Here is a 17676-nt window from a genome sequence, read left to right as displayed (position 1 = left end):
GGTCTTCATATTTACATCTTGAATTTGCTTTGTATTACTGCATGTAAACTTTATATTTACCTGGCTCCATGGCTAGAGTACTACGCCTGGAGACAGGAAGTTCTGAGTTCAAATTTGAGCTATATGATCCTCAGCAAGTCACTTAATCTATATGCCTTGGTTTCCTCATCTGTAAAATGAGAACAGTAACATATCATACAGGGTCATCATGAGGATCAGATGAGGCTCTTAGCACAGTGCCTCCACATAGTAAGTGCTTCCCTTCCCCTTCCCATTGTATATACATCCCATAGAATGTAAACTCTTTGAGAGCAGGGACAGTTTCATTTTTGCCTCTTCATCTTTTTTCTTAGCATAGTAGTGCCTAGTGTATTTTTTGGTTGTAGTTCAATCATTTGTCAGTCATTTCCAATTCTTTGTAGACCCTATTTGGAATTTTCTTGGCAAATATACTGGAGTGATTTGCCATTTCCTTCTCCAGATGAAGAAACAGAGGCAAACATGGTTAAGTGACTTGCTCAGAATCACGTAGCTAGAAATTGTCTGAGGCTGGATTTGAACTCACAAAAATGAGTCTTACTGCCTCGAGGCCTGGTGCTCTATCTGCTGTGCCACCTAGCTGCCCATATACTAAAATGTAGTATGTATTTAATAAATGTTGATTGAATTGAATAATAACTGAAATTTGTATAGTTCAGCCTTCACAATAATCCTCTGAGAAAGGTATTGCCTGTCTTATTGGCCTTGGTTCACAGATGAGGAAACCAAGATTTAGAAATTTTTAAGCGACTTGCCCAGGGTCACATAGCTAGTGAGTGTCTAAGGCAGAATTTGAACTCAGATTTTCTTACCTCTTAGGTCTAGTACTTTGTCCATTGTGCCATATTATTTAACCTAGAAAATTTCAAAGTTGTTTGCTTCTGTGTCCATATCTTGATGATTCTATGAAAGTGGGTTGATGACCATTTTTTTCTTTATTTTGATTATGGGGAAGAGTGAAGATAGAAGAATAATGCTGGATGACTGAATTAGATAGGACTATGTATCATAAAGGAAAAAAAGAGGTAGACCAAAGAGAGGAATAGAATCCAACATTTTCAGACTTCATGCCTCTAGGAAAGATTTTGTTTACCTTCAGGTAGATCTGGGTTAGGATAAGTATAAATTGTACCAGGGGATGTTTTGTTCACAAATCTGCAAACCAGATAGGGTTGTCTCAGGGGAGTCATTAATCTAGGTGTGGATCAAGGCATAGTATAATTGGTGTGGCAGATCACAGCAACACCAAGCTGCAGTAGATGGTTTTTGTGAACTGCTGGACCTATAATCACAGGCTTTTTAGTGTGGTAGAAATGGCTTACAGCTTGTGCTCATCTGGGATAGCACTTAGAACCTGGGCTTTACTTGCTCATCATGATGAAGCTTTAATTATGAAGAGAAGAAATGTATTTCAAAAGTCGTGAAGTATATTTTTAAAAATTGTATTGATGCATTTTTAACTTAGTTGCTTCCCAATAAATAAGTCAATCCATTTTATTTAAATTTTCTTTATTATGAACTTAATACTAACAATTAGGATCATTTCTATATACAAAGAACAACATAAAAAAGGATTATATGTGAAACAAAGAACTTCTGTTAATGTTCTTCTCTTAAACCATATGTTAAATTTAAAGGATGAACATTCCCTGTCTTTTCATATACTTAAATAATATGAGGAAGGCCCTGAAATCCAAAAGTGCTTTGAGCAGTGGTACCACTGTTAAAATAAATGTATAGCCTCCTAAGCTTGAAGAAAGGGTCAGCAGTCACTTGGATGTCAACTTTTAAATGCATTCACTTCTAAGTTATATTATAATGTAGTCATATCACTTTTATTGAAAGAATGTGAAAGAAGACACAGTAACTCATCTTTAACAAGAAAAACAATGTGATTTGCAATACCTATACTAAAATTGGAACAATGTAGAAAAAAATTATCATGGCCCTTGCACCAGAATGATATGCACATTTGTGGAGGAAGAAAAGAACCATGTAAAGTGGTTTGGGTAAGTTTAAAATTTAACATGCTGTAAGCAAAGATGGTGCTAAGGGTTGTTCAAAGAAACACTTGTGAAGAGAACAGTACCTAGTCCACTAACCTTAGGTGCCTAAGAAGTATTTGTTGAATTAAATCAAGTTACACTGAAAAAGCCAGATGTAACTTAATATGGCCTTCTTGTGACATGAGATTAAAGCTAAAAATCTTAAGTAAAGAAAATCATGAAGATCTTTAAATATCCCAGGCCTTGGACAAATAATAACAATGAATGAGATTTAATCACCCAATAATAAAACCAGAGAGATCTTTGTAGTGTTCCTTCTGTAGCAAAACTCTGCAGATGAAAGATACTTTGTAATAAATAAATATGTGAAAAGATGTCAGGGTACATATAAAGAAAATATCAACAAATATCTAGTGGTTAATAATTCTAAGTAGTTTAATTTTGTATGTGTATGGTGTAAGTATGAATTAAATAAAATATCCTTTCTTCTTACATAAATGCACTGTGTATGTTAAGTTCTTCCTATGGTCCATTGTGGACAAGAGAAGTATCTTTCACCACTCAGTGCAGATTCTACCCACAGACTGAGCAAATCATCATAAATCAAGTTATAAGACATTTCATAGAATTATACTAACCATAGAAGAAAATCCATACAATGAAATATTTCTTAAGCACTTGGCACCGTGCCTGTTATGTAGGAGGTATTTAATAGCTGCTTATGGATTTAAGTCCTTATTCCAGTGGGCAGCATTCCCCTTGATGACCCCCTCCCCCTAACATCTGTGCCCATGAACAAATACCTGGGAATTTGGGTATTTTCAGAGAGGAAGGAAGCCAGTCTTGTGCTATGAAAACATTGAAGAGCTGTCTATTCTTCCACTTCTACTGGGCCTTATCTAGCTTCTCTCCTCAACCTTCAAGTAGATTTCCTGATGCCAGCCTAGCTTTTGGCCTCCCAGGCCTGAGTTTTGCTGCATATATAAGCCCATCTTGTCCATGGTTATAGCAAAATAAAACTTTCAGACTCGGCTGTTGCTGTTTCTCAGATTGGCTGCTTTCACCTTGGATGTCATTCTCCTTTACTTATTTGGAAGGGGTGTTTTTGCACACTCGTGTACCTTTTGGAAGGCTTGGCCAGAGCTTCTTTAGTAATATACCATGTAATTGGTTTAGTCTTCCTCTTGTCCTAGAAAAATGCATGTGTTGTGAATATAAATTTCAGTTATTATTCAACAGTTTTCTGTTTTTCTTTTTTTTCTGTTTTCCTACATAGCTTTATCAGTTCTAGGCACAGTTTATGTCCTGTATTTCTCTGCTTTAGTCCCCTACCAGTCTTGTCTTACCTCAGTGGCATGTCCTGTCTAGGTCTTGAAGGGTGTTACAAGCAGTTATCTCGTAATCCCCCTACTATGTAAGGTGGACTGTCATGTGCAGATTAGTTTGATATTCCCATAAAAGGTATTGAAAATATCCTCAAGTTTCAGTTGATTGCGACTTTGCATCATATTGTTGTTGTTGTTCAGTTGTTTCAGTTGTGTCCAACTCTTTGTGACCCCATTTGGGATTTTCTTGGCAAAGATACTGTAATGGCTTGTTGTTTCATTCTCTGGACCATTTTGCAGATGAGGAATTGAGGCAAATAGGGTTAAGTGACTTGCCCAGGGTCACACAGCTAGTAAGTGTCTGAGGCCAGATTTGAATGCAGGTCTTCTTGATTTCAAGTCTGGTGCTCTATCTACTGTGCTACCTAGATCCCTCTTACAACAAATACTCATTTGCTAAGACTGAGTATTTCTTGTCCATTGCTGCTAGGGGGAAGTATTGTTACCAGGTCAGTGGTAGCTGCTGAATCTGTTGATAACTGTGTGTCTCTGTAGGTATCTCTCAGCAGTAGTTGGTATCCTCTTCAGTCCATGTACCTTTCACTCTGGGAATAATAATCTTCCTTATTCTCTTTTTTGATAATGGTAGGTTTATTAACCATTGTTCAGAAATTCCACTTGTTATTTGAATAGTATAATGACTGCATCTTATTTCCTGTTTACCTTACCCTACATTTTGCAGCTGTCTCACAGTCCGGGGCATGGTGCAGCATCCCTTCATTATCGCCCTAAACTACACTAACAGCTTTTGATGAGGGTCAAGTTCTGCCATTTAGCTGAACTCCGTTCTCTAGTAATAGTGTAACCACAGTGTCCACACGTATAGTTCTTCTGAATAGATCTTTAATACTTGTATATATTTTGACATTTAGACTCTAGTTTATACTTGCATTTTACCTGTGTTGTAAATAGAATTTGAATAGAAAAAAAAGAACTTCTTGTGAAATTGCAGCCTAGAGCATGAAAAAAGGAGTAAGAAATTTAGAGGTTGTCTGCAGTCCTTGTTACACACAGCATGAACTTGATACAGTGATATCATCTGGGTCAGAAATATAATGGATTTGTCTGTATTGAGGAGTTGTAGGTAGGGCTCTCTGTCAGTACCTCAAAATACACCATCCTCATTTACATTCTTCTCCCTTTCCCCCCAGCCATTTGAATTTGCCCCAAATAGAGATGTTACTGGTCCCCACATGAAGTTGAGTTTCATCCTTTGCCTCTCTGGTCTCCACACAGTGCACAGTTTCAACTTGGAAGGGGTTGGATTCAGCTCCCATTCAGTGTAGTCTACCCATACATACCAGGCCTCCAGAAATCCCAAATGTGGTTTACTGACAAAATACAACTCATGGGTAAGCCTATGAAATGCAGTTTTTCTTAATGTCTTAAAAATTAGTGAATGCAGTTACCCTTATAAGAACCCCCCCCTTCCCACCCTCCCCCCCCCCCCCAAGAAAAACAATGGAAGGAAGTTCATTTGGGTGACTACTTGAACAACTTTGTGGGAAGCTTCTAACCTCTTAAACTGTGACTTCAGGGCAATTGGAGAGAGGGTTGCCTAGCCTTGATACCCCAGCCCTTTTCCTCAGTGACTGTCATCTGGAGACACTTTGTTTCTGCCACTATCAATCAAATTGATCTCTGTCTCCTAGCCATTGTTATGCCTTTATGTCTCCTTCTCAGCTATTGATCCCTAAAGCTTGTCCTCCACTGCACCTCAAGCTTTTTTTTACTGCCTTCTGAAGGAATTAGGATCTTTTGATTTGGATGTATTTCTCCCCTCTGCTTTAGGAAAGTTTAGATCCTCCAGGCTGTAGGTCTGGTGGCTGTTTTTGTGAAAATAAATTTATATAGGAAGGAACCGTAGAAGTAATTTAGTCTAATCCCTTTATTTTGCTAGTGAGGAAACTTGAGTCTTAGGTTAAGGAACTTGGCTGAGTTTACATAGATAGTGTATCCTGGACCTTCTCCAGTCATCCTGATGATATCTGGATTCAGATGACTCTGGATGAGTAGTGTCGTTGGTGACTTGCACAAGCCCTCCCTCACTCAAAACACAGTCAAGTGCAAGTCATGTCATCATTTCTCTGATGGCATGGTCTTCTTCGAAAACGAAGAACACAACATAGATAGTAGTGGCATGCTGGGATTCAAACTTAGGTCCTCTGAATCAATGTCTACCTCTATTTTCCATTCAACCACACTGCCCCTTTTACTACATAAATGTTCTTTTTCATTCAATTTCCTTAGTCCTCAGGTAAATGTTAGTTTTCTCTTTAGAGTGTGGCCAACCTGGGGTTATTCTATTCTTGTGATCTTTTTTAACCTGCTGAAGAGGAGGTACTTTACTCCTTCCCACAGTGGGTTTTCAGCTCCAATTTGTGTCTGGCTTATTGAGAGTAATGAGGGATGGGGGGTGGGTGGGCATGGGGGAGAGGTATAGGAACTCCAAGGCGGAGTTCCCTGCATGGGCCATGTGGAGAAGAATATAAGGACTAGCATTGTTGAGGTCAAGGTAAAGATTATTACACTTTTCAGTGGGCAAGAGGAACCTTCAACCTTAGAGGAGTACAGGTAAAGTTTATATAGGATATTCTATAGTAAACATGTGCCAAATATGCTAACTAGGTGATTCAGGGTAGGATTAGGGAGTGGTTAAAGAGTGGTTAGTTCTTAAAGGAACATGCACTTTTGGTATCTGCTGTGCAGGTATTTTACCCAAAGTTCATTGGGAAATAGCCCAAGGCGAGTAGGGGGAGGCTACCTGGAGATGTGGTTTTAGGCCTGTCACTAAGCAACTCAGGGCTGACTGAGGAATACCAGGCTGCTCTCATCAATGTCTTGTTAGACAAGATAAATGTAAGGGAGTATACATATGTCTAAGTCGAGGATACATATGACTGGTCAGTGAATAGTAAGTGTTGTTATGATCCAGACTAGCACAACCCATTCAGCCAGTACACAACTGGTTCAGACTCATAAATTCTATAGGTACAGCTGCCTACTATATTAGGAAGAGAGGTAATGGTTGTTGCTGCAGCAGGCTGTGTCCTTGGGCTGGGGAGAAACTGCCTGGGATAGTGTTTTGAGGCTGATTTTTAAAGAGAAATGTGATTTTAAAATTGGGGTCCAAGCACATGCACCCAAGCACCTCACCAAGAGTAGCTTTCTTTTACTTCATCCCAGTGAAGTACAAACTAGCCATCAAAGGAAGGTAGGTTCAAGATTGTTAGAGGTAGTGCCTGAACCTCAGGGAGAGGTAGATATCTTAAGCTCAACATGTCTCAAACGGAATTAATTTCTACTTTCCCCATACCCTCTTTACTATTGTTTTACAGAGTAACATCATTCTCTCAGTTTCTCAGGCTTACAACCTAGGAGTCATAGACTTCTCACTGTTCCTTTCTTCTAACTTCTCACTCCCTTCCACACCCCTAATATCCAAGTAGTTGCCCAATCTTGTCGATTTTACCTAAGCTATATCACTTGAATACAGCCCCTTCCATCCTGACAGTACTGTTGAGCTCTAGGGGTGTTGGGACCCTGAAATAGCGAGATGCAGGTTTTGCCCGAATGAATTTGACCCAAGCTTTCTTTCAGCCAAAGAAAAACAAGGTTTAATAAAGACTCGCCATACTAGCTAGAATCTTAAGGAATCCCAGCATTGGTGACACTTGTATGCAGACTAGAATGAATCTGAGCATTTTTATAGAAATAAAAGGGATCTTATATACAGAAAGACTGTGGGAGGGATCTAGGAGTGGCCCAAGTAGCTGAGGGAGGGGTCAAGGGAGGTAGTCTTAGGTGACTGGAGGACAGGTCTAGAGAGGCTCTTGATGGGAGTGACCAGAAGGCTGGGGTGAGTGGAAGTCAAATGCCTGGACAAAGGGAATGGGGTTTAGATTGAATCTAGGATGGGAAGTAGCCTGAGGAGGTTACAGACTAGGTAGGCTGGGCTAGACTCGGGGTAACTGAGAATTGAATGCCTAGATAATGAAAAGCCAATTGTGAGGATTATAGCCTCAGGCCAAATACCAAATCCAGAGGAGAAATTCAAGGAAAGTTCAAGGTGAGGTTTTCCAGGGCCAGTAGATAAATGGGACCCAAATTCTTTGTGGGGTAGGAAGCAGAGGTCTTGGCTTGGACCTGTCACTGCCACCACTAGTGTGAGTCTACATCATCTTATGCTTGCCATATTGCGATAGCTGGTAGTGGGCCTGCCTGCCTCCACTGTCTTCCCACTCCACTGTCTCCCCACTCCCATTCCAATGTATCCTCCATTCACTGATTTTCCTACTCAGTAAACTCCAGTGGCTTCCTATCACTTCCAGAAGCAAATACAAAATGCTCTGTTTGGCATTCAGAGTCCTTCATAACCTAGCCCCCATCCTACCTTTCCAGTGCCCTGATACCTTACTTCCCTGTTATGTATTCTTTTGATTCAGATGTGGCCTCCATCTCTAGGTTAAGGACATTTTCTCTGCCAGTCCTCCCTGCCTGAAACAGTTTCCTTCCTTCATTCTACCTCTACTGACTTCCTTGGCTTCCTTTAACTCCCAACCCACCCACCCCACCTCCCCTTGCTTCTAGTACTTTCCCTTCCTATTTGTCTTAAAAATAGCTTGCTTTGCATATATTTGTCTGCTTTTTTTTTAACCCTTTAGATTGTGAGCTCCTTGAGGACATGCAGCTCTTTTGCTTTTTTTATCCCTAGGCATAGTGCCTGGCACATAGCAGATGCTTAATACATGTTTATTCATTCTTCCATGGTCCTTTCAACAACCATCATGCCATGCCATGCATATTGTCTTGAAATTTCCAGAAATCATAAGGTTATACCAGGAACTCCCTTGGTAAGGAAAAACACAAGAAAAGAATTCTTCCCTGGCTTTCCTTGTGTGTCAGCAAAGCTCTTTTTTATGTATATATGTAAATCTTTGCAATGTGTGGGAGGTACAAATCTATGAATTTTAAAATGCTAGGCAAATGTGAATTATTATCATTAAATTTAGAACTAAGAGAGCTTATTTGGATTACAGCTTTTTTGTTTTTATTTTTTAAGAAGTGACTTTCTTTTGTTAAAGTTATTTTCTCATTTATCATCACACTTTTTGAAATGTATTGTTTATATATATATATATATATATATATATATATATATATATATATATATATATATATATATTTGCCTGTTTTCTGTCCCATTGGACTGTGAACTCCTTGAGGACAAGGGACTTATATTTTGTCTCTTTTTGTGTCCCCAGAGCTTAGCATAGTTCCTGGCACATAGTAGGTGCTTAATAAATGTTTATTTACTGACTGGATTATATAAGTCAGGAAATTGAGTCCTATGTAAGGAAGAATCATTTGTTTTATATTTAGGTAAACTCAGAGGTTGGGAGGGGGAATATTTCACCTTAACTATTCCAGTATGATATTTTCCAGATCGCGCTAAGGTCCTTTAGAGACAACGTTTCCCAATTCCGTGTTTCCCCATTTGGTTTGGTCTTGTCATTTCATTTTATCCTGACATTAAAGGAGAACAATTAAGTCTAGGCAGGAAATATTTTTCTTTAAAGGCTACAACATGGTAGTTTAAGAAATAGAAAATAATGCCACTGAATAGAACTGGCAGATATCTTGCATCTGTAATTTCTGACTCATGTGACAGATCATGAAGCATCCATGTTTCTATACAATGTGATAATTTGCCAAGTCTCAGTATTTTTGCTGGTTTTTTGTTTCCTTTCTGAAATTCACTGGTGTCAATTTAAACTAAATTCTGTAGGCCTAATTTTATGGCTCTGTAAAATCCTGTCTCTGTCTGAGTGTTGTCTTATATGTTTTGCCTCTAGCTTTACAGATTTATAGCTGCTGTGTATCATTGTAATTCTAAGTAAAATGTTATTGCACACACACTTTTATTGCTCTTTATTTAAATAGTCCTTTAAGCTTTCCTTTGTTTTTGGAGGGAATTATGGCCCTCACTCGAGGTTGATTTGTAGACTTACTGTCTTCAAAAGAAGAGAAAACTATGTTTTCTGAAGGGCTCTTTGGTACAGCACAGTATTTGTAGCATAGTGGGTTGAAGATACTTGATGACAGGAATTACCGAATATCCCGTGTATTCTTCTAAAAAAGCAAAAGTATTAGTGATTTGAATGTTAAATGATCCTGTTATTATTGACTTCATCTATTAGAATATATTTCAAATGGTTCATTTTTATCTTTGATGTTAGGAAACTTTAATGGTCCATATTAGGTCAATTGGGTATTCAAAAGGAGATTAAAAAGGAGACCTCACTTAGCAAAGGAAAGTGAGAAGACAGTTATACTGTTGTTCCATAAGAAATGACGAGCAGATGAACTTCAGAAAAATCTGGACTTACATGAACTGATGCTTAGCGAAGTGAGCAGAAGCAGGAGAACTTTGTACACAGTAACAATGACATTGTGTGATGACTAACTTTGATTGACTTACCTCTTCTTAGCAACGCAAGATCTAAGGCAACTCCAAAAGACTCAAGATAGAAATTGCTTTCCACATCCAGACAAAGAACTATGGAATCTGAATGCATATCAAAGCATACTATTTGCTCTCTCTCTTTTTTTGTATCTTCTTTTTTGTTGTTCCTCCCGTTGATTCTAATTCTTCTTTACAACATGACTAATGTAAAAATGTTTAATATGAATATGTATGTAGAGCCATTATCAGATTGTATGCTGTCTTAGAGTGAGAGGAGGGGAAGGAGAAAATTTGGAACTCAAAATCTTATGGAAGTGAATGTTGAAAACTAAAACTAAATAAATAAATTTTTTTAAAAGAAAGGAAAACAAAGAATATTGAATGAAAGAAAGATTGAACAAATGAGGTAAAGTTACTAAAAGCAGTTGGGCATAATTAAAGATTATTTAATAGAACAACAGAAAAAATATCAAACTTTCACTGGAATGATTTGGCCCTCCTTGAACTTCTTATTTAAGTGGGTATAAATCCACTCAAGATTTATAATATTTTACTAGGGAAAACGTACTTAAAAAATACTTAATGCAGCTAAATAATGAATAAAATGTCTGACAGAATCAAGAAAACCTGAGTTCAAATACTGCCTCTGATACTTAACTATGTGACCCCTGGACAAGTTTCTTAATTTCTCTGAGTTTCACTTTCCTCATCTGTAAAACAGGTATAATAATAGCACCAACATCACGGCTTGTCATAAGAATCAAATCATTTATGGAAAGCATTTTGAAAACCTTAAAGGGCTATATAAATGCTAACTCTTGCTATTGTTTTTTTTAACTGTTGTTATTGTTGTTACTTGACTAGGTTTCAGGAAGGTTGCAGCTGGGATACCAAGAAAAAATCACCCTCACCTTAATTTCTTGTTTAAGTATAATTCAAAATTTGAGTTTCAAAGTAGAAAGAGAACCATCCTGGTATACTAATTTTTAAAGTTTGTTATGAGAGCTATTCCACCTAGGCTTTCTTTCTTTTTTTTTAATTTAATTTTTTATCTAGTAGTTTGTTATGTTCTCTGTAAGGTTTAATATAAATGTGATAAAGTATCAACACATTCAGTTGAAAAAGGACACAAACATATCTCTTGTCCTTTTGGTCACCATTTTCAGAAAAAGATATGTGGTTTGACAGATGGCTTCCTCTCTTTAACTGTGGAATATTCATCTAATTTTTAATATTGCCTTTCCTTATTCACTGTCCTCAAAGGGAAATTTTTTGTGTTGTCAAAGGAAGTTCTAAGCCAAATCAAAAGTGAAATTGGAAATATGGTCCATTTCAAAAGGCCCAATGGCAAAGGTACCTATTTTTTTTTTTTTTTAAATGAGGAAAACTTGTCTTGTTTTAGGAGGATCATATACTTGTGCTGTTCAATTGAAAACCTTAGCTTCTATTCTCAAGAGGTAGTATTCACCGGTTTCTTAATGTCTGTTATGGCCCCTGCTTCACCAGTCTGTACTTTCTAGAGTTTATTCTCAAAGTAGCAACCTGCCTATGGCCTGCTGAGGTAAATGCTATAATGCCTACTGAATTGGAAGAGAAGGTAAAAGAGTGACAGGGGATAGTGTTGAAGACTTGTAGTCATTTACTATTAATGATGCTTTTATTTCTTTTGAAGATAATGAGGAAATAGTAGTACAGAACATGTAGAAGAGGGCATTTTTTGATTATTATCTTAACCAAGATAAAAATCTTGTCATCTTCATGTGTGAGCCAGCCCAGAATGATAATAGTAAGTAAAAAAAAAGGGTGATGGTGTTTATCTTCCTTTTAGACGTAGAGCGAATTGTGTTGTTAGCTAGGACAGACCTAGCTAGTATGCAGAACTAATTTGCTGTGGATACCAAAAAGCTTTTCAGTTTTGCTTGACATGTGGAAGTGATGTTATCCATTAATTTTTCTGTTTATACAGCCATCATTGCCTTTCTGTTAAGTCAGAGTTCCTTTATTTGGGCTACATAGATAGACCATAAATGTATTTCAGGGGATCCATGAGCTTTTTAAAAGAAATATTTTGATAATTATTTTTTCAATATAATTGGTTTCCTTTGTATTCCTCCCTATTTTATTTTATTTATTTAAAAACACAGCTTCTGAGAAGGGGTCCTTGTGCTCTTCACCAGACTGCCAAAGGGCTCCAAGACACAACATACATTTAAGAACCCCCCGATTGAAGGTCAGCACTACTGTCATTCATAAATTTGCATCATTTCATTAAATCCATTTCTTATTCTTTCCACAGAATGTAAAATCCAAGGACTTGAAAGGAAAACTTCCTACTCACAACACCAGAAGCACTTCTGAAAGAAATTGCCCCTGGACTCCCAGCTGGCACTAATTTGTTTGAAGCATCATGTGCTGAAATTAAAAAAAAAAAGAAAGGGTAACCAACCCACCTTTGTGTTAGTGTCCAAGTCACCATGTTGTTTCCAGCTCTTTGAGCTCTAGACACAAAGGGAGTGAGTTGAGAACCTGAAAATGAGGCCATGGACTGGCTCCTGGCGCTGGATTATGCTCATTCTTTTTGCTTGGGGGACTTTGTTGTTTTACATAGGTGGACATTTGGTACGGGACAATGATCATCCTGATCACTCTAGCAGAGAACTCTCCAAGATACTGGCAAAGCTTGAACGCTTAAAACAACAGAATGAAGACTTGAGACGGATGGCAGAGTCTCTTAGGTAGGTTTCTATAAGTGGTTTGGAAAAAAGAAAAAAATATAATTGACTTTGCTGGTATGATACTTCAGGAGGTTCTTGGAAAATATATATTTTTTTCATTCTTGGCAAAGATTAAAATATGTTATATTACCTTTGGTAATGATGGTTCTTGTGTATACTTTGTTGAGGTTCAGGGACACCGGTGCATGGTCATCTAGAAAGAATTCTCTCAGGCTATCTCCAAATCAAGCAAAAGCATTTATTGTTGATACACACACCAAGCAGGCTCCTTTGCCGCTGATCAGGTACCGATCTTTATTGGCAAAAGGAGGTTCTGTATTGGTAGTTCCCTATATACATGAAATCACAGACCTTGGTCAGTCTCCCCCTCCTCCCCCAAAACATCCCCAAATTCTTCCACTGGTGTTATAGTCTTTGAATAATGGAATATCATAGTGCTTCTTCTCTTAAAAAAAAAAATTATTTATTTATTGGAGGCAATCAGGGGTAAGTGACTTGCCCAGGGTCATGCAGTTGTTAAGTGTCTGAAGCCTGATTTGAACTCAAATCCTCCAGAGTCACCAGGGCTGGGTGCTCTATCCACTGCACTCCTTAGCTGCCTCAGAATGCTATAGTGTTTGAAGAGGTAAAATTGAAAGGCAATGGAGAGATGCACAGTGGTTGGGAATAACCTGTGGTAGAGTTTTTAAAAACTTTCAGCTGTCCAAAACTATTGAAAACTTTTGAGTCAAAGTCAGTAACATTTATTAAGCATTTACTTTGCTTAATATAATGTAGTGTCTGGCACTATACTAAGTGCTGAGAATACAAAGAAAGATAAAAGACAGTGTCTTCCCTCAAGGACCCCACAATCTGATGAGGGAAGATAAAACATAAAAAGAAGCAGAAAATTTGGGGGATAAAGAGATGATGTAGGGGCATGATGAAATCCTGCAGCCAGAGTGGAAAATGATGCAATGATTGTCAGAGCACTCTCCTTAAATGGAGGATGTGGGAAGAACCCCTCTGATGATGTTCATTGTTTTACCTTCTACAATCTGAGGGAGGGTCAGGCTCCATATCTCTGAGGAGATATGAATTTTAGAAATGATATCATCTTTTAGGATAATGAGTTTCTAGAGATTATGAAGTCTAACAGAGCATCTGGGTGGGAAAAGAAGTACCACTATCATATCATTGATTTTCTTTTCCTCCAGTATAATTGTTTATTTTAAAAGTCAACAAGAGTGAGACTAACACAACAGATTCACTTCAGTGGATAGTGAAGTGGAAGGAGTCCTGGGTTCGCAGTCAAATGACCTATGTTTGAATCTTGACTCTAACACTTACTGTTTGTGTGACCTTGGGCTGGCAAATTAGTCTTTATGTGCTTCATATGTTCATCTGAAAAAAATGAAGGGATAGAATTTGTGTGATGGTAGTTTCGGTTAATGGTGGGAGGGGGAAAGAATTAAAGATCTTCCCTGTCCATTAATTGGCCTTTTCGTTACCTTTTGTTAATTTCTGTTGAGGCCTTGGGTCAGAGGGTCCTGCCCTCCAGCTCTGAAAAGTGTGAAGTTTTACTTTGGTGCTTACTCATTGGTTACTTTGGGGCTTACTCATTAGAAGTGTTTATTTGGCCAGATGAGATTCTAGGTAGCTGCTAAGAAGCCCCCCTAACACTTCCCCCACCCCTACCCCCTGAAAACCCAGATGTTGGTCCTTCTCTCTCTGGTAACTATATATTTGTATAGTCAGACAGTTGGATCTGTCTGTTGATCTGTGATGGATGTATGTATTGCTTATGGTCAGACAGTTGGAAACCCTATCTGTTGATCTTTATTTCTCTGTTTGTATTTTCTTTAATGTTCAGGGTGCTGACTTTTCCCCCTGAACTAAGTGAATGATATATGTGCTTGATTAAAGTGGATTGTTGACCCCTCAAAAGTTGCTTTTCTTTTAGAAAAGCAGATTTAAGAACCTATAAAGCAGGCCTGCCTGTGTTTGCTGAGGTCCTTACTGCTATAACTAGATGTCCTCTTTCCAACAGCCATATCTGTAATCCTGTGAATGGAATGCAGTTGTTATTTATTATGCTCAAATGAGGTCAAATTTGAGTCAACTTGTGTCAAATGTCATTGGGAATAAGCTGGTTAGATGAGAATTTTTCCAGAGAACATGAGTTACTTAAAAAAGTAAGCAAAAGGCAAACCATGGTTTGTCTGTGACATCAAAAGGATTGTTCATATTGCGTATAGTTGCTTATGCAATTACTAAGTGTAAAAAGCCTCATTAGATCAGAGAAATTGCTGTCTACAACTATTGATATGGTTGAAATGATACTTAGCAAATTATATGCAAAAACTCTTAAAATGGTTCTACTCCGGGAATAGGTCAGGGAGAGAGAAGAGAAATACTTATGTGTCCAAAGACCTTTGCAATAAATTCAAAAGCTAAAATCTCATTTTGCATTACATATGATAAAAGCCAACAGATGTAGTTAAAGATGTTCATTTGATTGCATATATGTTGTTAAAACTGATGGTAAGGAAGAATTAATCACTTTGCAAATCTTTTGATGACAATGCCCCATCAAAAGAAATTTTCATTATAATTGACAGATTTTTAAAAATGAAAATGATATAATATGGGACTAAATGATGGAGCTCAGTCATTATAAGGATAAAATTCAGTTATATACATGATAATTTCCATAGCAAGCTATTAGTGAAGTTAATATTTTTCAGTTATCATAAGGTTAAAATGACTTTTAAAAATCCTATTGAAGAGAAGGTTCTTTGCAAAATTATATGTTGATATGGGGTAAAGCATAAGATAGTTTTCTTAAGCCAAAGTATTTGAAGTATGTTTGAGCTAGAGGGCAGAATTTTGTCCTTTTTTTCTTATAGATTATAATAAATATGAAGCAAATTCATTTTCTAACAAGAATTTTCTCTTCAATCTTAGGTATTTAATGAATAGTTGTGAAAAACATGCAAGGTCCTGAAATTTATTTTCTGATCTAGAAAGACAAACTTACTACATATTTCCAAATATGATTGTGTAAGAAAGACATTTGTCATAGATAAATGGGAGACACCTCATCTTATCACATCTTTACATGAATGTTCAGTACACTTACACATTGAAATAAGCACTTGAAACTAAAAATCTTGCTATGTTTTGATGGATGAAGAATTTTCTTGTTTCTCAAAGAAAGCAATAACAATTTTGCTACCATTTGTAATGCCTTATTTATGTGAAATAGGGTTTTCTGTCATAGCTTTTTCAAAGATATAATAGCATTCTATAAAATATTGATTTATTAATGAGATAAATTAAGACTACTCACTAGAGCAATTTAAATGAGAGCTCTCTGAATTTGAGGAGTTTATAAATGAGGAGACTTGATCAATTTCTTCTCTCCATTTCAGCTTCTACAATGAATGACAAATGACTCTCCATATGTATCATGATGTGGTAATTCAGCATCTGTACTAGAAAAAGAAAAAAGGAGAAAATTCATACCTTAGGTGTATTTGTCCAAATAAAGATTATTACTAAATGATATTTTTTATAGCCATTTAGAGGTAGAAGTATGATGCTATAGATCTCCAAATCTGTGTCCATGTTGGGCTGTTATGGTGGCAGTTCTCCAGATTATTGTTTTATGGTAACTGCAAAGACAACTTCTTGACTTTCTCTTTTTGTACAGGAAAAATGTCATTTCTGAAATGTAGAGAAACTTTTTTTTGTGTGTGGGCAGTGCTGCAGGATTGATTACTGTAATAATGAGTATTATTGTATCTTATTTTGCTTCCATAAATGTTCTTGAAAAATAGTAAAACTCCTAGGCTGATGGGAGCTTGTGATAAGCATGCCTTACCTGTTTTGCAAGGATAATGGGTCAAGCACATCCTGGCTTCAGGGGGAAACTGGAAGGGTGGGGACCAGACAAACTGCTCCGACCTTAGAGGTCATGTCCAGGTCACAAGCATGCTCAGTACCACACCTGTGTAATTTGCATAAGGCAGGAATGTGGGGAAATATGAGTGTAACCCTGAAGAATTTGAACTAACCCTAACTCTAACAGAGAGGATAGAACTGTGTGACCTCACTCATGCTTCTGTATCAGTGTGGGTGTTCTTAGTGAGCCCTTCACCTGCTTCCTTCCGAGAAGCATAATGAATGTCTTCCTCTGCACACTATGTTTCTCAGTTCATTCAGTGAGAATAGGTCTATTACGTGGGTCTTCCAGAGGCATTCTTGGAATGGGAAGCAATGGGCAGTGGCAGCTGGTCCCAGGCTAACTCCCTGACCTTGCCTGGGAAGTCCTGTGATCTCCAAACTATATTTCCCACATTGTTAGTGAGGAGCCAGGCATTATTTGCTACCTCTGTTTCTAGGTTCACGCTTAGGATCTTTGCATTATTTTTTTTTGAATTTTTTTTATTAGTTTATTCATTTTTTGTTTTCAACATTCACTTCCATAACTTTTAAATCTTTTCCCCCTCCCTCCTCTCTCCCTTCCCAAGATGGCATGCAGTCTCATGTCATGTTGCATAGAAGAATTATAATGAATGGGAAAAACCATGGATCTTTGAATGTAATAACTGGTTTGTAGGGAATACAAGTATGAAGTCGAAATGTTTTCAGATTTATTCACTGTTACTTAACAAGGGAATGTGAAGGGTCTTATCTATAATGTCAGGTGCTATGGAGCTATTTGGATCCAGGTAGACACTTAACTGTGAAGTCATTAGGGAAAAAAATGAGAGACATTTTTTGGCAGGTTTTATGAGTGAAAGCAAAAGAGAAAAACAGTTAACACAAAATAATAACCAATTGATATGCCTATGTATTTTCCCAGGAAGTTTGAGTACCATAAGGATGGCTTTTAATTTTCTCAAGTGAGAATTAAGGGCCTTATATTTCCCTCTACCTCCCCTTGGGACTCTACTGGCTAGTCATCCTATTTTAAATATTTCTTTCTTTTCCTTTCTCTCATAAAACCATCCAAACTAGCCCTTTATGCCAACCCTTCTTGTCTTCTCCTTTACATTTTC

The 17676-nt window shown here is 37.4% G+C and overlaps 1 protein-coding gene across 12 annotated transcripts in view; it reads left to right on the top strand.

The window, feature by feature from the left end:
• The window catches only part of FUT8 (fucosyltransferase 8), a 446072-nt gene that overhangs the window by 188998 nt on the left and 239398 nt on the right, over window positions 1–17676 (top strand). For 10 of the 12 annotated variants that reach the window (XM_072629585.1, XM_072629576.1, XM_072629581.1 and 7 more), the window contains one exon: window positions 12193–12631. The exons of the other annotated variants lie outside the window; for them this stretch is intronic. In XM_072629585.1, the coding sequence (XP_072485686.1) occupies window positions 12429–12631 (203 nt within the window). In that variant the 5' untranslated portion in view covers window positions 12193–12428. The remainder of the gene's footprint in view (window positions 1–12192; window positions 12632–17676) is intronic. 12 annotated transcript variants of the gene reach the window in all.

The sequence above is a fragment of the Notamacropus eugenii genome, chromosome 1 (assembly GCF_028372415.1).
Source record: "Notamacropus eugenii isolate mMacEug1 chromosome 1, mMacEug1.pri_v2, whole genome shotgun sequence".
Lineage (NCBI taxonomy): Eukaryota > Metazoa > Chordata > Mammalia > Diprotodontia > Macropodidae > Notamacropus > Notamacropus eugenii.
Note: the sequence above shows the minus strand (reverse complement) of the source record. Positions and strands in the feature narration are given on the sequence as shown.